The 26,394-nt window shown below is 46.1% G+C and overlaps 1 protein-coding gene across 1 annotated transcript in view; it reads left to right on the forward strand.

Moving 5' to 3' along the window:
- Positions 1–26,394, forward strand: part of LOC142557626 (uncharacterized) — a 35,032-nt gene continuing 8,638 nt past the window's right edge. The window contains exons 1-14 of the mRNA XM_075669595.1: positions 1–694; positions 804–833; positions 1,945–2,039; positions 5,204–5,344; positions 6,332–6,367; positions 7,911–7,955; positions 12,346–12,402; positions 12,899–12,934; positions 13,756–13,773; positions 14,399–14,633; positions 17,493–17,649; positions 19,792–19,904; positions 24,405–24,540; positions 25,626–25,802. Coding sequence (XP_075525710.1) covers positions 1,946–2,039; positions 5,204–5,344; positions 6,332–6,367; positions 7,911–7,955; positions 12,346–12,402; positions 12,899–12,934; positions 13,756–13,773; positions 14,399–14,633; positions 17,493–17,649; positions 19,792–19,904; positions 24,405–24,540; positions 25,626–25,802 — 1,245 coding nt within the window. The 5' untranslated portion in view covers positions 1–694; positions 804–833; position 1,945. The remainder of the gene's footprint in view (positions 695–803; positions 834–1,944; positions 2,040–5,203; positions 5,345–6,331; positions 6,368–7,910; positions 7,956–12,345; positions 12,403–12,898; positions 12,935–13,755; positions 13,774–14,398; positions 14,634–17,492; positions 17,650–19,791; positions 19,905–24,404; positions 24,541–25,625; positions 25,803–26,394) is intronic.

The raw sequence follows: 26,394 nt of genomic DNA on the forward strand, positions 1-26,394 counted from the left end.
TCAAACATGGCAACGCCCACGGTATCGACTCTGAAAGGGTCAATACGGGGTCTATAGGACCCACGTGACGTTTACGTCACGCAGCACACCTTTTTTTCTCTCTCTTCTTTCTGCACGGCGTCGCATTTCCGGTAAAGTTCTTGCGCACACAGCGTTGCGGGGAAATCCCAGAGTTCATTCACGTGTGGACCATATCGCGAGGTATGGAGGAAGAGGGAGCGCAATGCAATAAATGTGAGGCGGGAAAGAATCGGCCCGACACGTGATCATAGAAGCACAGTAAGCTGGGCGAGTTTGTATGATTGCGTCATGAAAACCAGCGTCCAAACGCACGGGACAGAGAAAAGACTGCCAGCGAAGTGTCGTACCATTTTCTTCGTGCGCTTGTGCGCAGGTTTTCATGACGTGGTCATGTAACGGTAAGTTTTAGTCTCTCAGCCGCCCCCCTCCCTTCTCGATCCGCCAATCACTCTTGGTGAGGGTCTCTTGGTACTTCATGCCGCGTAATGATTTACCACGTATCTTCTTGCCTCACAAGGACATATGCGCTCAAAGTGTTCTACGGTAATTTTCAAATAAAATGCGCTAGTGACGTCATCTGTTACATCCTGCATTCCCTGTGTCATTCGGTATGCAGTTCACGAACGTGAAAAGGAGGATTTCGTAGAAGACAAGTACATAAGCACGGAAAGGCGTAAGTATGGGCTGTCGTCACAATTTTAATGTCTTTTTTTATCATTCATTTTTAAACGACGAGAGAGTGTGGCGGAATGTAACTTTTTTTTTTCCTTTTTTCTGTTTAGCGGCGAGGGGTGAGGACGATGTGCCCGAAGGTACGTGCTTGACGCTGGCATGCGACACCGTGTTCCCTCTGTGATTCTATTCAGTTCACGAACAAAAATAAACACTAATTGCAGAGGAGGGAGATGCCATGTAAGTATCTTCCCCATTACGTCGACCGAAATGTCGTAATCACATATGTATATAGTGTAGCTGTCAGCTGTGTAGCTGTCAGCTGTGTAGCTGTTCAATCGATTGCTGAATTTATTTGTATCCAGGTACCACTTTCTTTCGTTATGGCCTCGACACGCAAAGTGGCGGAGGGCGCTTAGAAAATATATATTTTGTCATAAACTAAGAAATAAACGCGTCAGCATAATTGAGAGCGTGAGAAGGTTTTGCCCTCTGTATTACTATCATCCACTAATCCAGAGAAAAGACGGGGAATGCGGTAGATGGAAATTCAAGACGATGAGCAAAACGTGAACAAGGTGAATGCTGGAGCCAACGTTTCGACAAGTGGACTTGTCAAGTGGACTTGAAGAAAAGTCCACTTGTCGAAACGTTGGCTCCAGCATTCACCTTGTTCACGTTTTGCTCATTATCATCCACTAATGTCAGTCGTCGCGCTGTCAGTTGGCATAGTCTATCCTACTGCCGCTCTAAAGTGTTTATGTTAACACTTAATTATCGAGTTAATTGCAGCTAAAATCAAGTTTAGCGATTATCCCAGGATTTCCCAGGTCCGCAAAAATTATTTAATGTCTCGCCAAATGAATAACCTCTTTATCTCTGCTGAAAATTCCTTCACGATATAAAGGGTGTACTAGGATGTATATAAGTATAGGGTACCTTATATACGTTCTACCTGGGGCTGCTTTTGCACTACATGCGTGCATATCTGTCTTGTCTTAGGTAGGGCAGGCAGGGTAAGCGGAGTGTAGTTCAGGGCAGGCAGACAAATCGGGGTTGGCGGCAGGTGACATCTTGGGGTAAACGTAAATTTGCGTGGTCTAGGTACGCCCTATTCACTCCGTGCCATATCGATCACGTCTGCACGAATCATCTAGCCTTAGCCTCATTTGCATGTTGACAAAGCCATCGGCCGCTTCTAAATGCCCAAGTGTTCTAATGCACTAACGCGCTCTTTGACGGCCATCACAGGATGGGCCTTGGCGCGATGGCGTGCACCGTGTGCAGTGTCGCCATCTTGTTCGTCTTCCTCACAGTCCTGGTGGGCCTGCTGTTGATGCCAGGAGGTGCGCTTCCATCGTTGCAGGTCCTTGACCCCAAACGAGGCCGTTTAGCGTTCTCCTAAGCTTGGGACAGAATTCGCGAAGCTTTTCCCATATTACAGGGACGCCAAAGAGAAAGTTGAGCTGAATTAACATTCTACAATACAAAAAAAAACAAAACAGAAAGACAATGTCACTCTTCTTACCGTGAGATGAGGAATGATAAGCGAGAAAATACGCAAAAACGAGAGACCGGTGGCGACACCAGCTTCAAGTTCTCGCACCATTGGCCGTGACGTCATATATTTTGAGGGCGTCTGCTCGGGCCTATAGTTAATTATTTATCGGTAAAGACTGACTGCAATGTACTCTAAGGGAGCCGAAGACCGAAGCTGGAAAGTTTCCAGAATTTTTTAATCCGGTTCACGACGGCTAGAATGCGAAAAAGAAAGGTACTGTGAACCCGTGACGCCACATTCACACGAGCTTAAAAAAAAAAAATAGAAATTTAGCATTTTTTATTTGCTAGTGATCAACCTCTTGCCGCATAATTAAGGAAAATGTAGCTTTAGAAGTATGTTATCAGTTTAGGCTGATTTAAAGTTTATCTTTAATGTCCCCTTAACGAACCTGTCTTACTGGCACGCTGAACGGCATCTCGACAAGCGAAGCACACTGAGGTTGGGCAAATTCGGAATTTGGTTTATTTTGTTTTGACATATTAGCAGAAAACAATAATCGTCTTGACTGAAATCTGTGGTCACTGTTGCAGTGCACTGTTCTTTGGAATGAAACTACATAAACGTAATTCATAAATTTTATTAATTCCCCCATCCAAGTGCATATCCCACTATAAAGAAAGGCTATTGGGATTTCCAGTTGAACCCATTGATTTATTTAGCACAATTTGACCCAATTGGACCCATTGAGACCAACTCGACCCAATTGGTTTCTCATTGGACTCACTGGTACCAATATGAATAAAAAACGAACACCCCGACACAGATACGACACGGATATGCCTGAAATTTCATTCGAGGGACTTATGCATGCGTCAACACACTATGGAAATTTTATTCAACGACATATTCACCGGTCACCATTTCACTGTGAGAGATCTCTGCCATGTGCGCAAAATTTGGTTGACCAAGTGATGCCAGTGGTGCAAAAGAAATCGGTCAGGTTTCAACGCAGACTTTTAACTTCACGAAAAGCTAACTGTTTCTCTCCATTGGTCACACCAAAATACGTATACGCGTATTTTACAGTGCAGATGCATGTGGCTAGGCTACCATAGACTTGTGTCCGCACACAAAAACTATCATCGCCAATGGCTCATAGCCCCGTAAGGCAGTAGATACAATCACCCAGCCAAGTGACGCGAACAGTGCTTACATTCTTTCTAATCACGCATACAACAAACATGCAGACCAGCATGTCGAAAACTCTCATAAATGGCTCATACCCCGTAAGCAAGTAAAAAATGCAATTGCTCACAGCCCCGTAAGGTTCATGGCTACTTCACTTAGCGTGGGTTAGTTGCGATTACGCTACTTCTGTAGTCGCCGGTGATTTCGATGTGGATTTGTCGAGACCGAAAAGGGAACGGTTCACGCGTTCACACTGGTTCACGGTTCACACCGATCCGGCCCAGCCGACCACCCAGCGGCGTGTGTGCATCGATTTGAGATTGTCAAAGAATGTGTTTGCAGTTGCGAATATGCCAATCGATGTGTATCATAGCGACCACAAAGCCATTGTGACCGTCGTTACTAAGTGTCAATGAATGCCTATAAAAAGTGCCAACGGGTGCCAATAAAGTCTTTATCGGAAGTTTTCTCACAACGATGTTTGCAGCTCCACTGGTCATTCACCTTCGCAGGGCGGAATGGCCTTGAATTTTTTATTTGAGAACTCAGATTGTAATTATGCTATTATGTACATAACTGCACTATCAACTATTTTGTTGTTTCACCGGACTGCTCATCAATGACTTCCACTTAGGTCAAGTTCGGACTAAGTGGCACCAACTGGACCTCCAATTTTGTCCAATTAGTACCGATTATGTCCCATTAAAATGCACAATTGGACTCAATTTCTCTCTCTCTCTCTCCTATCTATCTATCTATCTATCTATCTATCTATCTATCTATCTATCTATCTATCTATCTATCTATCTATCTATCTATCTATCTATCTATCTATCTATCTATCTATCTATCTATCTATCTATCTATCTATCTAACTAACTAACTAACTAACTAACTAACTAACTAACTAACTAACTAACTAACTAACTAACTAACTAAATAACTAACTAACTAACTAACTAACTAACTAACTAACTAACTAACTAACTGGGATTTGTGTTCTGCCGTCTTACAAGCTTAAGACCGCAGTATTCTTATTGTTTGAACGCCGCTGAAAGAACAGAAAAAAAAATGCAGATCCAACGAACTTTTTGGAACCTATATGAGGCGAGAAATGGGTTCGTTCTTGTTCTGTAAACATGTAACGTGCTATCTTACGCAACGCTTGTGTTTATGCGTAGCATATAGGTCCCAGATATACTATTTAACCACCGCTTTAATCGTTTGCTCTCCGGAACTTCGCGCTGGCAGAAAATAGTTCCCTCACAGCCACAGGTAACGCACATGCGGGGAGCGGAGGCGGCCGAAATGTCCAGCGACTATTCGAACACACCGCAGTCACGTGCCACTTACACTAACGGCCGGGATCGCCAAGTCACGTCCACTTTGCCAAGGGTGGAGTGAGAAGGACAGCTCGCATAGGCCAGGCGCACGTGTGACATGGTGGGTGTACTCTTAAATGGTGCGAGCAGGTGTGCACCTGACCTCGCCATGCTTCCACATTACGTTTTCGTGCTCTGTAACGAAGGTACACATGGGTGCACAGAATGCGGTAGTGATCCTTTCACAGAAAGGCGTATCGCTTGTACCCAAGTAACGACACACGCACGACAGCGCCTCCCTTGCTCAAAGGCGCCTCAGCAAGGCGAAGCGGGTAGCTGTAAACAGAAGGAAGGAACGAGAGAAAACCAAATGACGTGATTCGCTGCCGCATGTAGTATACATGTTGCCTTTGATGGGCACTTGCCGCTGTATTCCTGTGCTACCGTTGAGTGAACGGTATTGAATCGTTTCCATTTCTCTTTGCTCCCCGTTCAGCCTCCAGACCTGAGCACTTGAAGTCGGGAAGCAGTAGCGACAAGGGTGCTGTTGGTTCTGATGTGGTCGGCTTCAGCGCGCCTGCCAAGCCGTCTGCTTCGAGTGCGACGCCAGCGAGCAGCCTACCAGACCACACGCGACGTAGGTTTCGCGTGCTTGCGGCGCGACCCGAGTGCCAATTAAGATCTCCAAGATCCAAGTAGGTGATCTCTGAGGCCGTGGCCACTAGGCCCGGCTGCACATTTGCAAACTTTTAGGGGGTGCTCCGACTCGCACTGGCATGGGGTGCCTCGATGCGCGCGGAGAGCGTGCGCATAAAGGCACCATCCACTGGCATAAAACCCCTGGATCTTATAAAAGTAGAGACCACTGCCGTCAGCGCCGCATGATTTGTGCCAAGAGAGAAAGGTCTAAATTGCGCGCGCCTGGAATGTGCCGCGTTACACTAGAGAGGTCGTTTGACAGCAGGCGAAAAATCTGCTGGTTCGGCGTCTCTACGCAAAGCTGCTCGCTCCTGGCTATCCCTTTCCCTTTGCATGAACAATCGGGAGCCGAGTTCAGGGGGAGCCGCGTTCAGACAAGTCGCCACGTGCCGATATGTGCACGTTTGCGATTGTGGAAGCTACGTGTGAACGCTTGCTGATTGTTTGCGAACGGAAAACGATTGCATGCGCGGCGCGCATGACCCTTTAGCTTCTCCTGGCGCATATCTGTGGGCACGCTGAAGTTGTCGACCAATCGCGTAGCTCGACGGCGAGATCAAAGCCTTTCGCTACTTTTCAGAGATCCAGGGGTTTTACACTGGCGGTATATTGAATAGAGAGCCTTGATTAATAGGAACTCCAAATTTCTTTTCATTGCCGTGACCACATAAACTCTTGTCGTACCTCGTGACGAATCTGTGTGTTGTAACGTCGGAGTGTTTTGTGATGAGAGCAAGTTTTAGCGACAGGGCTGCTGGAACAATAAAATCACTAATTGTCACTACCATCACCTTCATGGCCGAAGAAATTATTATCGTAGAGATTGATGGATTGATTCATTCGTTCGTTCGTTCGTTATTATCTTGTGGCGTATCAATCACTGCATGAAGGAAGTCATGGAGCTTTCCTCTTGTTCCATTTGCAGAGCGACTGACCCCGGTTGCGAAAAGTTCTACTGCAGGTATGTCGTCAGCATCATCGTTTCAAGTATGTGTGCGCACTTGAAGCCGGTCGGCGCTTAGGCATATTTACTCGGTCAGTGTCCCGAGGTTGGCTTCGGCGTTAGCTTCAGCGTATTCGTCCACGAACCTGCGGCGAAACGCATTGGCGCCCCACTTGGTCATCATGTTCGCAGCAGCGTATGTTCATGTTCGCAGCAGGACGATTGAGGCCTTTGTCGGCGATCTCTAATGTCTCCCTGTCTTGGGATACGGGAAGGGGTCCTTTCATGTAGTTTCTTTTTTCTTGCGTAATTTTTACCCCATTTAAAATGTCTTGCGACAGCTGCTTTCGTGTTGTGCCTGCAATTTTTTTTATATCATTGCTTAATGAACAATGCAGAACAAACCTGTATGGAACACCCGGTAGACTTTAATGGCGAATATGTCCCTAAAAAAATTAAATTCTGCGATTTGAGGTGATAAAACCAAGATCTGACTATGACGCATGCTGTAAGTTGGGGAGGAGGGGCGCCGGATTATTTTTGGCCAACCGTGGTTCCGTAACGTGCACCTAAATCTAAGCACACGAGCCTTCTTGCATTTCGCCCCTATCGGTATGCAGCCACCGCTGCCGTCGTCGAACCCGCAACGTCGAGCACAGCAAGGCAATGCCGTAGCCACTAAGCTACCGCGGCGGGTGACGGATACATCCCAAAACTGGTCCTATGGTCTTAAGATGCCTATGGGCATGCCTCGAGCACTGACGTCCCAACACTTTCAATTCCGACTTGCAAGATGTGCATTGATTGATTGATCGATTGATCGATTGATTGATTGATTGATTGATTGATTGATTGATTGATTGATTGATTGATTGATTGATTGATTGATTGAACGCCTCAAAACGACATTGCTGCAATGAGTGACGCCCTAGTGGGGGTTCTCGATTATGTTTAGCCATCCGTGGTTCTTTAACCTTAATGTAAGCATGCATACAAGCGTTTTTCTATTTCGCCCCCACCGAAATGCGGCTGCTGCCTCCGGTAACCAAACCTGCGGCCACGCACGGGCTCGGCAGCAGAATGCCGTGTAGCCACTGCGCCACCACGGCGAGCATGTGCAACAACTAAGTTAATAAGAAAGCTGGCTGTATAATTTTAGTTGATCCAGTAGTCAATCGTTGAGTATTGCAAAACTATCTGATGCCCACCGGTACGAATTATATGCCCTGAAAGGAAGCGTCCTCTTAATGTGTGCTGCGCCAGCTTTCAAGAATCACTTGATTTCCTTCGCTTCACATGTCACAACCGCGCTTCACCGCAGCGCTGTCGCGGACGAATCTAAATGTAGAACACGACGAATCGAATGTCGCTTTCTGGAGGCGAAAATAGAAGCCGGTATCACGTAATTTTGTGTGTACTTTTGTTTTTTTCAAAACGGTCTATTTCGCGTTAACTATGCATAGACAGCATACCTGTCTGTTTTTACGTCGACGTCTGCAGCGACTAGGACAATGAGATTCCTTACAGTGAATTAATGAGGCACGTCCGATTTATTCTGCAGTGAGAAAGGAGAAGAGTACCACAGTGAGCAAGGAACGGAAAGAAGGTGAGCGACATCCACCTGAAATTCATCATCATCATCATCAGCCTGGTTACGCCCACTGCAGGGCAAAGGCCTCTCCCATAGTTCTCCAACAACCCCGGTCATGTACTAATTGTGGCCATGTCGTCCCTGCAAACTTCTTAATCTCATCCGCCCACCTAACTTTCTGCCGCCCCCTGCTACGCTTCCCTTCCCTTGGAATCCAGTCCGTAACCTTTAATGACCATCGGTTATCTTACCGCCTCATTACATGTCCTGCCCATGCCCATTGCTTTGCATTTATGACATGGGCATTTCTTTCATGCCCATGTCATGCCCATGCCCACCTGAAATTCACCAAAGTATAAACATAAAGCACGCGCGCACTGACTCCTAGTTGGAGCAGATCAAATATGTTCCATCTGAAAATGGCGTGCGAAAACTCCGCAAATGGAACTGATGGTACAGTGAGCCCACCTATAAAAGATGTATTCCCCCCTTTGGGGCTTATTTCTTGTCCCCCCCAAAATAACCGTCCTCTATCTTGCGTGTCTTACGTTCTTTGATGGTGCGTGCCTGCAGCACTTTCAGGACGAGAACGTTATGCGCGTGTCGATATGAGACGCAGCATCCTTGACAGGAAAGTCGGGAGCGCCTTGTTGAAGGAAGGAATAAAGGCTCGCAAGATATGGACAGGGTAGATGACCATAGAATCAGAACTACCTTAAAGCCAACGCTCTAAAAGATTTTGCACCATTCAGGGCTTGTGTTCTGCCGAAGCAATAATCGCCATCTATCTTGCGTGCATTTCCTTTCTTTCTAACACCTTGCACTCGCTATTTTTTCGTGAAGAACGTTACGTCAAGCTGATACACGTATGCCGTTCGTGTCTTGTAAGTATCAAGTGCTCAGCATTAAAGAGAGGCAGGCTCGCAGTACAGATGACAGTTATTTCCGCGGTCAAGATATCCCCGAAGGGGGCAATTTTTTAATGTGGAAAGAAAACACCGTGTGTGAAGTGCGGTAAGCCGGCTATCACGTAGTAGATGTGTATACAGGGTGTCCCAACTGTCATACACCAAGCTGTACTGAACCAAGGCAGCGTTGTTTGTCGTCGCTTGGAGATACTCAGATTATTATTTTCTATATTCTGCCGAATTATATACTTAGCCTTAATTAATCAGCTTCTCAAACATTATGCTTAGATGAAAAGTTTCAATGAGAAAAATGCAGAGCAATATGAAAAACGCCCGTTCTGTTGCTCAGTACGTGCTACATAAAGGTTTTTCCGAACGTGAAGCAAGCCCGCGAAATTTCTACATGACTGACCACTCGAGGCAGTTCGCGTGTATTCGCGTGTATTTTGTGGCGAGCGCAGTTGAAATCACGGATCCGGCACTTCAGAGATGCGACGTAGCGCTAACACCTTTCTTTCGCATTTACCGGCAAATCGCCACTGATACATATAACTCCATTTTTTTATACTGTATATGCCTCCTGGAAACGTCGATGTTTGCTTTATCGCTTCAGCGCCATCTTTGTTCCTCAGTTCTGCTTAGCCAGTGCCGTTCTTCGTTTACTCAATATGTTTTTGGGCAGTCGAATCGCAATAAGGTGCCGTGCTCCTTGCTTCAGAAAGTAGCAGAAAAGCGACCCACTGAGACGGCTGCGCCTCGTAGGTTTCAGCGGCGACTACGTACACCGATTTCACAGCGACACAGATGTTGACGGTTACCTCAGCCAGATATCGTGACGTCCGTTGAAGTTGTCATGACCGCAATCATTATTGTAGTCATGTTCATCATCATCATCATCATCATGGTACTTTGGCACAAGTCGCCAGAAAAGAGAAAAAGAAAGACTATTTGCCCCCAGGTGTCGCTTAATCTTAGCGATGTTAGTTCATGGCTGACAAGGACGGCGTTTTGCAGCGCTGAAAACAAGAGCGCGCACAGCAGCGCCTGTGCGTGTTTACCTCCGCTTGCGTCCTTGTCCTCTGCGCTACGAAACATCTCTTCGTCCCATGTTCGTTCACAGGTCAGCGTTCACAGGTCGGCGACCTGCCAGATGTCGTTTCAGCTTCACATTTAGCGACATGTCCTCGGCGCACACTGTCGCTGAAAATTCGAAGGGAATGATAGTTTTTGGTCATGAGTTTGGGTGTGTTTGGATGCTGTGTGCAGCCATAAAGAAGACGTTAACATTGGTTGTAACGTTCACAGGAAAAGTGATCGTGCCGAACGTTTGGTGAAGTTCGTTTTTTTTTTTATCAATGCGGATTAGAAAAAGAAGTTTGAGAAGCAAGTTTGAGTGGTGAGGCTAAATTAAGGGCAGTGGTACGCCTGGCAAGTGTCATGAAAAGAAAAATATACAGGCTCAGCATTGCAATAGCAGAGCAAGAACACACAAAACTGAGTGCGCAAAAGCGATAAATGACAGAAATATGGACATAGAACAATTACGCATATGGTATACTAAAAGTTAAGCTAAAGTGGCTCCTCAAAATTAATTCATAAAATACTTTTTTTCCACTTGAGTAAGTAAATTCACTTGTGATGAAAAATATATATATATGATGCGATTACTCTTCTATCTTCTAGGAAAGCCAGCCTTTCCTTTCCGTCTCTAGCCACGCGTCCAAAACTTAGCCGCTTGAATTTATTTCACAACATATACTACCATACCGTTCTTCACGACAAATTTATTCTACCACCGCAATATATGTCCCATCTCATTGATAATTGTCATAAGGTAGGTATTTTGTAAAAGAAAAGCTTTTTCCGAATCTTTTCTTCCGCGCACACCAATCAAGTAGAACCACCTTCCTGCTGACATTGCATCTATCATTGATAACCAACGTTTTCGCGAGGCACTAACCACCATTGTTTAAGTTCATGCCTGTTTGAAATTGTTATTTTAACTCGCTGTACCTTGTTGTTCCCTTTATGATTGTATTTTTCCCACTCCCCTCTGTAATGCAGTTGGCCTTGAAGGTAAATAAATAAATAAATAAATAAATAAATAATAACTGAAGGCGACCTCGCTAGCGTGTAAAATGTTTGGTGGTAATTCAGATCTAAAGTGTGTCTGACTGTTTTCAACTGTTCACTCTAAAAACAGTTGCATCTTTTGGGTGCATATTTGCCACACAATGATAATCGTCATCTATTTTGCTTGTGTATCCTTTCTTGAAAACGCTGCGCTCGCTACTTTCGTGTCGAGAATGCTCCGTCATGCTGAACGCCGTTCGTGACATGGAAGTATACCGACCGGGCTCGCAGCGTTAAAGAAAGGAAATGCGGGCAAGAAGACGATTACCGTTGTGTGACAAAATGTACACTCCAGAGGGTGCAACTGTTCTTAGAGTGTTGGATCACGCACTTGGCTCTAAGTGCATTCGAATGTTTAGCATAAAGCACACATGCACTAGCTTTGTGGTGACATCTTGAGGTGTTATCAACTAGAATTCGTTTGAAGCGCCTCTTTTTATTGCATTGCTATTTTATTTAAGAAGAGGCAAAATCCTTAAAAAATGTAGTTACGTAGTTGCATCGCTGCTCTGACACCCTTAGGCCAGCAGATAGTTAGTAACATAGTTTTTCACTCTTTTGAGAGCTCTGCGCGATCTGTTTGTATACACATACTTTTAACGCGTTGCTGCTATCGTTGATCCTACCAAACGTATTCTTTAGTTCAATACATTTCTACACTAGTACGCCCACATTATGCTAAGACGATGTTTTGTCATAAAGCTCTAGCAAACCGAGAATTTTAAAAATAACACTTTTTTTAGCTAACTAAAGCACACAAGTGACTGAAACATGTCAATTCACACCCCAATATCCTCGTTGTTCCATTAAAAGCGACGTGCTCAAAATGGGAGCGAAAATCTTCGTGAGTTAAGTAGATTAATAACTGGCCCACAGTGGTGGTGTGTGGTGTGGAAACGGTCACCCGTTGTGCTACGGTAATGGCTGCCAGGTGAACCCTGCAGAACAAGCGCATAACCCTCTCCATCCGGCTCACGATATCCAACAACAACAGACTCCATTTATCGCCCTCGTCACAAACACACCACACAGGACACTGCGCTAATCCGTTATGCACAATCACGCTACCGAACTGTGCTATCCAACATCATATTGAAAGCAAATGGGGGCAAACCAGCGTGTCAATCATGTGGCAATTACCGCAGTGCACTCCATACTTACTGGGCAATACCCCAGAGCAATACCTTCTCTATACCTTTCAATTCGCAAACATCCCGTATACTCTACTAGTACTAGAATTCACGACGTATCTAATCAAAATCGGTGCAGTGGTCAATCGGTGCAGCGGTCACCACATTTCTCCCTTCCCATGTATTTGTAACGGAGCTCCCGAGTTAATCAGTCCTCTTAATTCTTATCTTCAGCTACTGCAGATAAGAAAGGAAATACCACGGAAGTGGCGAGCACCAAGTTTACTACAAGTAAGCCGTTGTTTTTCTACGCCTTCTAAACATGCATGTGACGAGTAGGGGGGAGGGGGAGGTGAAGAAATGGCATTAAGATCTTCCACGACAAGGTGAATCATGTGACAAAGCCCTTGCGCTTGCGTCAGGTGTTGGTAATTCCCGTTCACATTTTCTTTCAATGCCAGGAACAATGTTTGTTTTGCCAATCCGCCCTTTCTTTCTGTCGATCTCGAACTTTTCGAGCACGATCGAAGCACGAGCTTCTGTGTATACAACCGGATGTAAGTCAATACGCCGATCGCGCTGTGTTTAGTGGCGCTCTATTTTCACTAAGCTTGACACAGGTTAAGTAGGGCATGCTCGAAAGTTATGTGACGAGTGTTACAAGTGCGAAGCTGGGGTTAGGCTCAGAGTAGTGCAGTCAACTTGTTTCTGCGCGGGACTCGATCGATTGAAATGTGACTCATGTATAGAACGCTCGCTTCACGTCGTTGCTGTCGCTTTCTTTCAGCACCGACAACGGAGACACCTTCGCCGAGTAAACCAGGTGAGCAGGAATTACGCGGTGTAGCGACTCGAACAATACCACAGAAACCAGCACAACCAGAAGGTCACTTTAAGAAGGCAGTATATCGGGAACGAGGTGCCGGTAAATGATAAATGGCTGCAGTCTAACAGTGCTGGCCCCTTCCGCTCAGCGAATGGCACATCAAATGGCAGTTCAGTTTTTGTTCGCTCGCTGCATATACGTACGCGCACTTGCACACTTGAAGATCAGCACGGAAAGCAACACGGAAAGATGGACACTGGGCCACCTACACCGTCTTAACAACTAAAGTCTAATAAGAGCGATACACACAAAGGAAATCACCACCTGCAGCTCACAAAATACATATCAATGAGATAGAAAGTTGATATATGCAGTTATCATTATATAGAGAGCTTCGACACGTTCACACATTTTCTGACTCCTGTGCTTATATATATATATATATATATATTCACTAAACACTTGCAGCCACAAGCGCTAGAATGTGCTGACAGAATAGCAAGGTAGGCGTTCGATTTAATGAATTGTGCTGACGTAGGCGCTCATTCACGCTGCTGCCAGTCTTCCGAATGTCGACTTTATCACGCGAAAGTCGGATTTGATATAAACGACGCCAACGAATGACACAATGAAGAAAAAAAAAAGAACGGTTTGATGTTTTACACTGCATCTAGCTATTGCGAAGTCTTTATCTGCCTTCCTCTCGATAGAGCAGTGCGAGCCTTTCGAACTTCTTTCGTTAGCAGAAAAAGCAACGTCGAAATACACATACATTGCTGTGTCCAAATGTTGTGACGTGTCCCTATTTCTCTTCCTAGTTGGGACGACGACAACGGGTAAGCACACCACCTTCACAGCGATGCTGACCAAATACAGGGTGTCTCAATTAACTTGGGACAAAATTAAATAAAAACAATGGAAATGGTACGTAGCTGGACAGAACCAAGGTAATGTTGTTTGCCGTCGCTTGGAGATACTCAGGCGATCTTATTTTTTTTTTGCATTCCGACTAATTAGATAACGGGCTTTAATTAATTAATCTTCATAATTATTATAATTAGATGGAAAGTGTCAATTAGAATATTGTAGAGCAACATGAAAAACACCCGATACAGCTTGCTGTAGCTCGACACGTGCTACATAAAAATATTTTGCCGAGCGCGAAGGAAGCCCCCGAATACACGCAAAATTGCCGCGCGACTAGCCGCTCGACGTTTCTGACGTTTCTCTAAAGCCTTCTCGCATAGAGTCTGCACTCTGTGAACTTGACGAAACTCACTGAGCATGCAGATGCATGCCTTTCGTGATTCTGAAGATGCAAGAAATGGGGTCAAACTAAATTTTCACTGAGCGGAATTAATTGACGACTGAAGGGGGATTTGCAACTATGTTTGTAAAAGACGGGAAATTACCCAAACCCCTCGCGCGTGCACACACACGCACTCCCTTTGTTGCACGCAGCGAAGCCCATTCCGGTCAGCACCCTGATCTGCGTGCTGAACGCCGACATGAAGCAGAAGGAGGTATCACAGCTGCCTGAGGACGGCCTGTGCGAACTCGTATTCTACCAGGCGGACGAGAAAGGGCACGCCATTGTGAACGGTTCCGGCGGTCCGTTCAAAGAACGTCTCGAGCTGGTCGTACAAGCGGCCGCCAATCACACCAAGACCGAATACGGTGTCAGCTTCGACTATAGGTGAGACACGGCCGGTGAAAGCCCTTCTTCCCCCCCTCCCCCCCCACTTTCCCCAACTGAACACGGCCACTAGGCCTGTAAGAGTGCGTGCAGTTGGATGCGATTAACACTATACATTGTTCTAGCAAAAGCTCACTCAAATTTGGTTTTTTGCTTTGTTTTGTTTTCGCCCGAAGAATCTATTCTCAATTATTTTGTTGTTTGCAAATAGCCTACCGAAATGACCCGCTAAGTTTAGCGACAAGCAAATTGCAGTATTGCGCTGGTGCAGCAACTGGCCGATTTTCAACGCTTTCGGTTTGGAAGTTGAACTTAATTTCATAAGTGAGCTTTGCTGTGAAAATACGCGAGGAATTATTCGCACAAGTGCTTGAGGCATTATGCGAGTTTATTCTTGCGACAACAATTATGTGGAAGCTCCAGGCGCATGCGTTCGAAGGTGAGCCGACGATGGCGGTTTCATCTCGGGCGCGCAAGGGAGGAAGGCGGGGAGGAAGCGCGCGTCTTCCATCGCGCTCGCGGCACCGGGGCGGGAGAGGCGGGTTGCGTTCTCGGCGGCCGTATGGTGCGGGCGAGCGTGAAAGCTGTCTGCGATGGGGACAGAGCGCGCATAGTGCTGACAGCTTCGTGTGCGTTGTGTCATCGCCGCGTAGTTCGCGTTGAAGCGAGAGGCAGCACGAAGGTCAATGCACTCGCTGTTGCTGCCGTACTTTCTCACGCCAGCGTTTTGATAGCGAGTGTCCGCGGTCATCGAGTGAGATGCGCTTATGTTTTCTTGCACGCGCGTGACACCATGCTTGTCAATTTAGTTAGTAAGCGAGTGTTTACAAGCTTATACGTTCGATAAATCTATTATTACTTCGTATAGCTGTCTAATAGTTTGCTATGTCAATCGATACTTCACCTTTAGGGCGAAAATCTGACTTTTTTTTGAAGAAGTGAGGTGTCCTGTATAAGTTGAACGGCCAAGAAAACGCACGCTCTCGGCAAAATCGAGTGCGAGGACACGCGACTGCAAGTTTCATGGAGACCCGGACTCGCCATTGGAGCGCTTTTTATGACACAAAGACGCCATATAACACGCAAATACTCGTATTAAAAAATAAAATACTAAGCATATAAACGAACTAAATTTAGAGCCTGATCTTACTTTTTTTTTCAATTGTGCATTCCGTTCAAATAGCCAATATATATATATATATATATATATATATATATATATATATATATATATATATATATATATATATATATACATATATATATATATATATATATATATATATATATATATATGCTTCGAAATAGTGTGTCATCTTTGATCATGTTGTCCGTTTATCATTAAATAGTAGTCTCAGGGGCTATGAGTGTGCATAGTTTTTCTCTCTGTCTGCGTCTATGGGGAACCAGCGCTGGATAGGCGGCGCATCGAAAAGAGTGCGTTGCACGCCGCCCTGGCGACGAGACGCGGCATATTCCAGCCTCCCGACCAGACGAGACACACGTGCGTGGCCGTATTATAGTTCGTATGTTTCCGTTTTCGCGCCGCTTCAAGTGGACAGTTTTCGTAAAGAAGCTAGCGCCATCAAGTGAAGAAATGACGAAAGAAGCTTTGCTTTATATATTTTTCACAGTGTGTCGCGGCGAGCATGTGTGTTTCTTTAACGGTTGCGCCTAGCTGCCTCGCAAATCTAGCAGCTACGGCTCCGGTCGCACTGCGCTATGGTTTCGGAAGTATTAGTTGGCCTGAAGACATTCCATATTTCTCTGGCTAGACATAAAAAATTCTAATGTTACTTCGCCACAGCAGTCAATGGAGAAGAAAGCTTTATCGCATCAGCTGACTCACGCAAGCAAAGGTTTGAGTGCTCCGTTGCTGGATCCGGTAACAACGCTGGCTACGTTTAGCATTAATTACATAAATTTAGCGGATGCATCTCAGCGCCGAGTCCTCATCCGCATGCGCATTTTTAAAAACACATAGGCAGCTTAGTCGCGCGTGCGCCGGCAGTGCGCGCACACAACTCGTATTACAAGGCAGCTTCCCTCCCACATAATTCTTGGCAATGAACGGATAATATTTACCTTTCGTATCTTTCGCTTGGTGCGGTGGCGTTGGAAGGGGCATGGGCGGTGGTATTACAAAGGAAATATGGTTGGTACATATGCCGGATGGTGCATGCTATTGCTCATTTTGTTTCCGACGAAATGCCGACTGCAGATTCTGCTGTTTGGTACTGTCTGCCACGGCTTACCGTCCTAACTATCGAATAAACCAAGCACACACGCGAAATTCGATTTAGAAACCAGCCCGACACCGCTTGACTGGGCGACAAGACGGGAACTTACTCCGCTCGCCTGACTGCTTGGATCCAACGCCGCCTCTATTCTTGTTCGTAGGGTTTAGATGGAAAGACGCAGAAGGATACATCCTCCCTATTCCCGACGTAGTTGTGGCACTTGTATATGCAACAGTATCGTCGGCGTCCTTTTGTTTTCCTTCGACTTTCAGGGCACGCAACGCTCTACCAGTAGCAATTTTCGTCCGCGGGAGCGCCTGCATTGTGCACGTTCTGACCGCCAGGGCGGCGCTGCAGGCATCGCGAAAACTCCAGCGCTGGTTCCCCATAGATGGCCTTCTCGTGACGTCACGAACATAATAATCAGACCCCATTCGCACATTCCACTGCGTTGCAGGCAACAAGCTAGAAACATGCGCATTGAATGAATGCTAGTACACCATCATTGCGGCCACGAAGCCGTCAGTGCAAACCATCTAGAACTACGACTATGGTTTACACAAAGGCATTGGAGTTTATTTCTTCAACTCCCATAAGTCTGACGTCCATTATATTTCAGTTCGATGACAGTTACGCGAGAATTGCTGTCGACCGACGTCGCCAGGACGACCTTGGAGGAGTTGTGGAAGAAGAAGATCTACCACTACGCCTTTCTCACGTTGCCGTTCTTCCATCTGACGAAGAAATCGTACAGAAAGGTGTTTTACTATCTGAAGGTAAGAACGTATCTAGTTTCTCGTATTCGCTCATTACCTCCCAAGGTGCATATACGCGGTAATGATTTTAGAGTTATATGCATTTCAGTTTATCGAAATATTAAAAAGTGCGCCACAGTCGTCGAATTTGCGGTGTTTAATGTAACGTGTGAGTGACGTTTCATGCAAGCTATACGGTAGCATATAGAGTGAACTCTCACTTGAGTGAACTTCAAAGGACCGAAGGAAATAGTTCACTTAACTGAAAGTTCACTAAACTGAATATTCACTAGACCAACATAAGACATGGCATACAGAGTCAAAAGTTTGAAAGTGCAATTCATGGAGCAAAAGACATGGCATCAATATTGTTAGAAATGTGTGAAATGGAATTTCTACATATCAATGAAAAACACACCACGTGGGTCGTTTGTGTGCCCACGCGGAACCGACGAAACTGGAAAGAAAGAGACGATGACCATGCCACGACTAGCCGGTCGGAAAAAAACACACACCACGTGGTTTGTGGTGTAACAGATCGCCGCTTTGCTCTGGCGGCGTTGTAAGCGCCAGCGATGTTACTTTGTTCATGGCCTCCGAGATTACATGCTTGCTCGTTTTGTGAGGGCGGTCTCGGAGGCCATGCCTCGTTGCCGTTTGTTTTCCGCGCCGCCGCTTTACCCCAGGGGTGCTGTAGCGCCAGCGACGTTACATTGCCGCTGGAGCGGCGGTTTGATGAGGGCGGGCATCGGTTGCGCCTGCAGTGCGGTGCAGTGCAAGCCTTGGTCCTCTGAGCGAGTTCGTTAAATTGAAATATTGACTGTTCCGAAATTCGTTTAAGTGAAACATTTTTGCATAGAATCTATAAGAAAACTGCCGAGGATTTTTTAAAAGTTCGTTATTCTGAAATATTCTATAAACCGACGTTCGTACAACTGAGGGTTTACTGTATGTGTACTTGCGGATGACGGACGGATGAATGGATATGGATCCTTGAAACAGAATGGTAGCTGATGCCTCCAAGATGGTTATCTTTTCTTCTGTGCTTATTATCGGCTCTTACTACTCGCAGTTTGTGCTGACAAACCGTCAAACATGATAGGAATCTAACGCTCTATGTGAACTTACGTCTTTTCATTCTGTATGTTTCTGGCCATTGAGGAACGTAGCCAGAAATTTGTTTCAGAGAGGGCAGCCTCTTGGCCAAACCCACCTAGAACAAGTGGATTGTTCGCCAAAGCCGCTTAGAACACCTAGAAAAAATTCTAGGAGGCGCTGTCTTGGCCCGGGACGGGGAGGGCGCGGGGCCTGGTCAGGCCGCATACCAGCGCAAAAATTCCCAAGAGGACCGGTGCACGTGTCCGGCTCTTCAGCGAACCCCTTTCACGCCGACATGGGTCGCTGCAGGTGCGCGACTGGGTAGATACCGCTGTTTAATGGAACTCTTTGATGCCAACTTGGAGTTCTTGGTATGTACCATTCGGTCTGTGCTGGTCCTCGACGAACCTCTTTGGTGCCAACTTGAGTCACGTGCCATGAGGTGTGTGCAGCTCTTCAGTGAACGTCTCTTGACGCCAGCTTGGATAACTAGGTATGTGCCACTGGGAATGTGGCGTTCCTCCACGACGAAAATGATTGCTTGAATTTATCCAATGCTGAGCGGATCGAACCCACGTCATAAGGGTTCCTCAAGGACGGCAACCCGACGTTTTAGTGGCAACGCACGGCAATTTTTGCGCGAACATTGCGTAACAACGTGCTGCCACCGTCTGCCAGAATACACAGGAGCTGGGTTTTTTTACGGAACTCCTCGTCGAAGCATGGCCCCCGAGACTGGGTGGCGCGCAGTCGCGGCACCCTATCTCAGGGGCCGTGGTCGTAGGAACTACCGACGAAAGCTACTGAAGAGCAGTGCCTCCTTCTTCAGTGGAGGGGCGGCACTGTGTTCCGCTCAATGTTAAAGCCGCTCAGTGTTCATTAAGGAACTCAGTGTTGTGTGCGTCGATGTCCTCCTCGCCCGCCGCACGGAGCGAGAGAAGCGGCGCGCATTGAGGCATCCTATATATATATACTCGGTGTGGAGTCGTGAAGTGCTCAGAGACCTTTTCGGGAATACGGCGATTATGTAGTTACCTGGCTTCTCCCGTCATCTTGCTTTCTCAGGATGTGAGCAATATTCTTCACAAGGGACTGCCGCCACCGCGACCGTGTTTCTTCCTTATCGGCGAAACCTTCGCCTCCAGAGCTTGGTTGAACTACGCGTTTAATAACATCAGGTAAGCGCGCTCTCCCATCTGCATTTTGGCAGCGTTGGCAATTAGCCTCGTAGCGTTGCCGATATTTGTATTTAAGCTCACAACACGGTAACATTTATGAAGGGTGCTTTTTTTTCATATTGGAAGGAAACAACTTAAACGATATTAGTTCAGCATCATGAAAGCGCTAAATTGGGCCGGTGTGTGCATACTTGGGTGATTGTGTAGCCTGCTGTACGCATTCTTTTTAAATGCTTCTTTTATTATTATTAAATGTAGAAAAACGGGAAGACCGATACCGCCGGTCACCGGCTGTGTGTTCTCGAAGTTTACCGCTAATATGCAATAGTGGGGAAGTGATATAGCGGCAACGGCCGGCAGGACGGTAATGCTATGCTAAAGCAAAGTTTCAGGAAGTACATTCAAAGAAAACTTTTCAAAAATGTCTGGTAAAGTATATAATAAAAAAGTGCCTATATTACATGTTTCCTCGTTGAACGGAATTTTCTGCTTACGTATTTGCAAGCTTATACCCATGAATTTTGTTTTACGGACGCTCTATAATCTGCCTCAACAGAATAAAATGACTCTCAATTCGTGCAGCATTTGCCGCTATTGTAAGGGGGACGTTCCGAAAGTAAGTTTCGTCATTTATTCTCACACGGGAACTTTATTGCCAAAAAGAAAAAAAGAATACACCATGGCATCATGAACTATACACCTTGCACTGTTTTCCCCCGTAGTCGCCGCCGACATTGAGACATTTGTCGCTGCGTGTAATCAGTTTGAAGAAACCACTCTGGTGGCACTCGGTGCCCTACGATACAAGGAAATGTCGCACAGCGTGCTCCACCTCAGCATTGTTTTGGAAGTGACGTCCCAAGAGTCCGATATCACCCGCCGTGGTTGCTCAGTGGCTATGGTGTTGGGCTGCTGAGCACGAGGTCGCGGGATCGAATCCCGGCCACGGCGGCCGCATTTCGATGGGGGCGAAATGCGAAAACACCCGTGTACTTAGATTTAGGTGCACGTTAAAGAACCCCAGGTGGTCGAAATTTCCGGAGCCCTCCACTACGGCGTGCCTCATAATCAGAAAGTGGTTTTGGCACGTAAAACCCCACGATTATTATTATTATTAAGAGTCCGATGGCGCAAGAGCGGGGCTGTAGGTCGGGTGATCCAATCTCTCCCATCCGAAGCGGATAACTCGAATAACTTCGGGCACCGCCGGTCTGCTCTCTCTACCTATAGGCGTTCTGCGCGTGCGTCGTTCCTGCTCCGCTGACGCTCCTTCCGTAGTTGAACCAGCGACGGGCGTGGATTCTTATGGCGATTGTTTGTTTCACTTGGTGTACCATGTTCTCTTTAAAAAAAAAATGACGAAACTTAATTTCAGAACGTTCCTCGTACGTTGAACACTAGCGGAAAATGTTCAACGTTGTGATCTATAAGCTGCACAGAAGGAACAGCGTGATGAAGCCGCGCATGTATGCACATGTGGGGCGTGCACATCTGCAGCTGCCGTGGAATGCCAGGCATATTACAGGCCATTTATCTGTAACCCTCATCGCACGTGTGTCTATTCTATTTTAAACAAATGAGGCGCAAAACGCCGGTTATTTGTCTGTCAACAAAGTGAAATCTGCGAAGCGATTCGCCGTGCAGGCTGGTTATTTGCATATATGTAAAAAAAATATGTACGATATATTTTTTTCTTTTCTGCTTTTTACAGGCGTTTCTTAGAGTGTAGCGCGTTTTAGCACTGCGTGTTACGTTGCCGAGATGTGTTAGGCCCACTACGCATACGCTGCCTCGTCGCAGAGCCGTGCCACAGACAAACCACGTGATCAAGGTTTCAGCACACTGACATCGCGTACCGTGCTTGAGCAGATGATGCTGTGTAGAACTGGGCTCTGCATGGCCAATCGCGTCACCAAGCTTGAGCGCTCGGCTAGTTGGTGCTACATTAATTACCAAGGTTTCCCAATGCAACTGTCGCGGACGAACGAGAATGTGTGTGAGTGCCCATTCTGTTCAGTCCGCGTCTGTGACAGTGGGAAAGTTTGGCCAACGCATGACCAGCGCTGAACGCTGTGGCGCCATCTAATATATAGAAATCAAAGCACCTTCGCCGCTCGGTGGCGTTTCTTCTCACGCATAATATCACAGCAAACAGATGATGGCGACAATAACGGTAAAACATCGCTTATGCCCGCTTTGCCGTCAGCGCGTGACAAGCTATACTAACCGAAGGTTGGTTTTATCATTTATTTGTTGCTGTCGCGACGGAGCGGAAGCTATACGTGTGCGAATCACGGTCGGAGTGGGCGGCCTATAGACACAGCCATGTTGTTACATTATTTTTACAGCGATGCTGTTAATGGCTAGTTTCCCCAGGATCGTGTCCGTGTGTCGACAAAAAACTCGAGCTTTCTCTTTCGGCGTCGGCGTCAGACGCCGCCTGCGTTCGTGCTGTCTAGTACGCGCCGTGATTGACGCGGCCCTGCTAGAATAAAACGTCATTACGTGGGCCGATCCCGAAGATAGTACAATGCCGAGCCGACCCGCGGCGGAGGTGAAGCAGGCGTTAAGCACTCCCCATACGTGGGCCGATCCCGAAGATAGTGCAATGCTGAAGTGACTAGCGCAAGAGTGGACACGGAATACTAAAACGTCGACTAGGTCAAGCTTGCTCTTGTCGCCTTTTTAGTGTCCCTCGTCCACTCTTGCGCTAGTCACTTCAGCATGGAATACCAACTAGCCCGGTCTCACGCCCTGCGATAGTGCAATGCCGGGCCGACGCGCGGCGGAGGTGCAGTTGGCCATTAGGGGGCCCACATACACAGCTACGCTGGCCATGCTTCTTCACAGAGTGGATGGGCACTGAGTTTTTTAATGCGATGGCATTCGCATATCAAAAGTGGCCTTCGGCGTTGAGCCCACGTTTTTGCCGGTGGCCTGTCCCGAAGACAGGGTCGAAAGTGTGGGTGGGCCGATCAGTCATTCAAACGACCATGAAATCAGTCAGTCAATCAATGATTCAATGCAACTTCATTTCAACAACACAAAAGAAGATATGCAGAAATATTTAGGCCGATGGTCTAGTTTGGCTAGTTGCCGGTTTAATACATCAAACAAAAACAAAAAAACGCGAAGGTCAGCTGAGAAAGAATAATATACTTTAATATAAAATTACCAAAAACTCAAACCATATTTTTCACATGCGATATGTTCGCTAGTCTTGCATTTATAGAACTAAATACTTGCATGTTAGTCATAAACTGTGTGTGCAGCTTTTATCTCCAGGGATATCATCTACCAATTTGAGCTCTATTAAATTCTATAATATTTTATCTACCAATTTGAGCTCTATTAAATTCTATAATATTTCATCATAAACATTACGATAGTTGGTTAAGTTAAAATTCACGTTCGAGGCATGTGGTGTATTACGTGTACGCTTAAAAACAACAACAGGAAAATGGGAGTTCCGATTAGTTATGCTGCTGACTGAAACGGCAAAGTGTAGTCGCGTAAACGGCGTAGGAACGAATGAACGTGTTCTGATCGAAGAATGTAATCTATAGGTTGACGGTGGCTTATAACTCCCAATATTCGCCATCGCGATATACCAATGAAATATGCACTCATAAGGGTGTTTTTATGTAACAACATCATGTACAGACAAACACTTGTCCCTGGGCCTATCATCAAGTTGGACATATTGTTAGGAAAGGCTCCATGCAACAGCAAGTAGCTCTTATAAGAACGAAACGCTTCGTGAATTCGACCCCTGCTTTGTAGAAACAAGTATTATGGGGATATATCTAGGGTGCTTTGACGCTGCTCGTGTTTCTTCTAAGAACTGTAGGGCTTGGGCCTTCATTTATCGAGAAAACAAAGACAAACAAATATGGCAGGTCAATGAATTTCATGTCAGTACGTTTTTAGGCGCAACAAAGAAAAAGCAGTCGTTGTGCTGTTCTGTTTCGACTGTAGGAGATGCTGTAGACTCGTATACATCAACAGTAGGTGACGTCTTGACGCGCAGATTAGAAATAGCCAAAGAAAATATTTACGATAACTCTAAGGGAAGCTCATTGTTGTTCGAAGCCAGGACAGGTGTACTGAGGACTAAAACGTACCGAGCCAGATACCAGGAGATAGATTTGGTGTGCGAGGCGTGTAGAGAGGAGGAGGAAACGGCGGAACACCTGATACTTGCTTGTAAACAACTTCACCCTGCAGTTGAATCTAACGGGGAACTATTCAAAGCCTTGGGTTTTAAAGACAGTGAAAGTAGAATAGACTTTGAACAGGTAGAAATAACTAAACGGAGGCTATCTGATTGGTGGACAATATCAACGCAAAAGTAAAGGAGTAAATACATAGGTATGCATGCATATAGAACCATTAAAGGCTAGGTGGCGCGCGCCGCCGCCGCCCGATTCAAAGGGTTGAGCCACAATCATCCATCCATCCATCCATCCATCCATCCTATCATGACGTGTCTCTCTGTAGGGAAAGGATGCACGTGCACGGCGCGGTCGTGTACGGTCACGTGACGTTCGATGACCGCGGCCGAGGTCAAGTCGTACCACCAAGCTTCTGGAACTCGACGCTTATAACAAACAAGCAAACATACCAATATAATTTGGTAAGCCTGAAGCCTAAATATCCTAAGACTGAAACCGCATCGAACGTGCTTCTGTCGTGTTTTGTGCATTTAGATTATATGCGAAATGCGTGAAATATGCGAAAAACAGCGTTTTGCCTAACATTTGTATGCAGCATAAGCTTTGGAATGTGAACATTATATGAAAAAGAAAACGTTCCTGAAACAACTGTGGGAGTTCGTTTTGATGTTCTATACGGCATAAGAAAACTATGCTAACGCTGCATGTTATGTACAAATAGAAACTGCTGCAAAATTCTATGCGAAGCGTTTTAATGTGGACTTCTTCCAGCTGGTAATTCATAAAGACAGCGCAGTAAAGTTAGCTTTTTTTTTTCTGCAACGCATTATTCGCGCTGCTAGAAATGAAAAATTCCAAGGTGATAACTGAGTAAGTTGATATTTAAATACGCCTCGCGAGCTCTTTAATCCAGTAGTTTATGGAACACATGACGTAATTGAAGACAGTGTTCAATGTATGTCCGTTAACTGTAAAGGAATCTTCAGACTATAACATTAATTTCGAGCTAATCGTACCCAAATTCTGACGCGAAATAAATTTGGTGTTCCACGTGGCTCGGTCCCGCAGTTTGGAAGGAAAACTCCCTGGCAATGTAAACGAAACGACGATGCACTTTGCACAAGTCTGCTGATGGATATCTCAAAGCTGGCCTCGGAATACATGTTAAGCGGACATACCGTGGACATCGACTACAGCTTCGATTTCCCAATAGCGAGATGATTCCACGGGTAATTTACCTAAGAGTCGGTAATTCAATAAAACGGGCGAGCATTTAACTATTGCGAAATTCCTTAAACTGTAATCGAGAAAAAGAAAGAAAAACTGGCTCGAAGAGAATTATTCAGCAAAAGGAAAGAAAGAAAAGCTAGTGAAAGCTCGCCTGGAAAAATATATTTGCCAAAAAGAAAGGAAGAAAGAACAAGAACAAAACTTACATAGAATTTTCGATAACTAGAAACCGGAAACGCCCAACCGCATTTATACACAGTCGGTAATCCATACCGCAGCGTCCGGCATATGTTCTGTCACATTGTGTGTTTTCAAGGATTCGGCGCACTGGGCTCTGGGAAAGCTTCCGCAACAAAAGCTCGGCTACACGCGGTTCTTCCTCTCGGTGACAACCGGCGCCCGCTACTACGCGCCCGTCAAGGACGCCAAGTATGAGATCCTGGCCGCCACCGACTACTCCAAGGACGAGCCACCTTACATCGACATTGGCCAGGTACGCGTTGCCGCTGCAGCGCATCTGTACGAGCTCATAAATGCGTCTGCGCTTTCCGTCCCCTCCGTCCGTCCTTTCTCTCAAACGTATGTGTCCTACACACATGCCTTCGAAGTTGGGAGACACTCTACGACAAGCTCCCCGCATGCAAAATGATGCCACCTATGACACATTCTACTGGTCGCTTTTGAAGGCGCTTTCGCAGGACGGTTTGCATTCGGCCGAACAAAATGGCGGTCAGAAAGCACAGGGCCGGATTAAGAAAAATGGGGGCCCTGGGCTTATGCGCATGCAGGCCCCTTTCCCTATACTGTCAGGCCCCCTTTTCCCTGTCGCCTGTCACGCTACTGGAAATGTGCCGTGTTTCATTTTAATTCCACCAAATTAAAAAGAACGAAGTGTGACCAACGGGATTATTATTATTGTTATTGTTATAAGGAAAACAACAAAGCTTGCTTGAAACGCGTGCTGTTGTAAACACCAACACATATGTTCACTTTGTGATTAATCTGTATTCTGTTTTCAGCAAAAGCCAGGCTTTAAAGAAAAGTTTAGGGCACTCAAGACGAACAAGAACGTAGAAAAGACAACA

This window comes from Dermacentor variabilis, chromosome 9, assembly GCF_050947875.1.
Source record: "Dermacentor variabilis isolate Ectoservices chromosome 9, ASM5094787v1, whole genome shotgun sequence".
Taxonomy (NCBI): Eukaryota; Metazoa; Arthropoda; class Arachnida; order Ixodida; family Ixodidae; genus Dermacentor; species Dermacentor variabilis.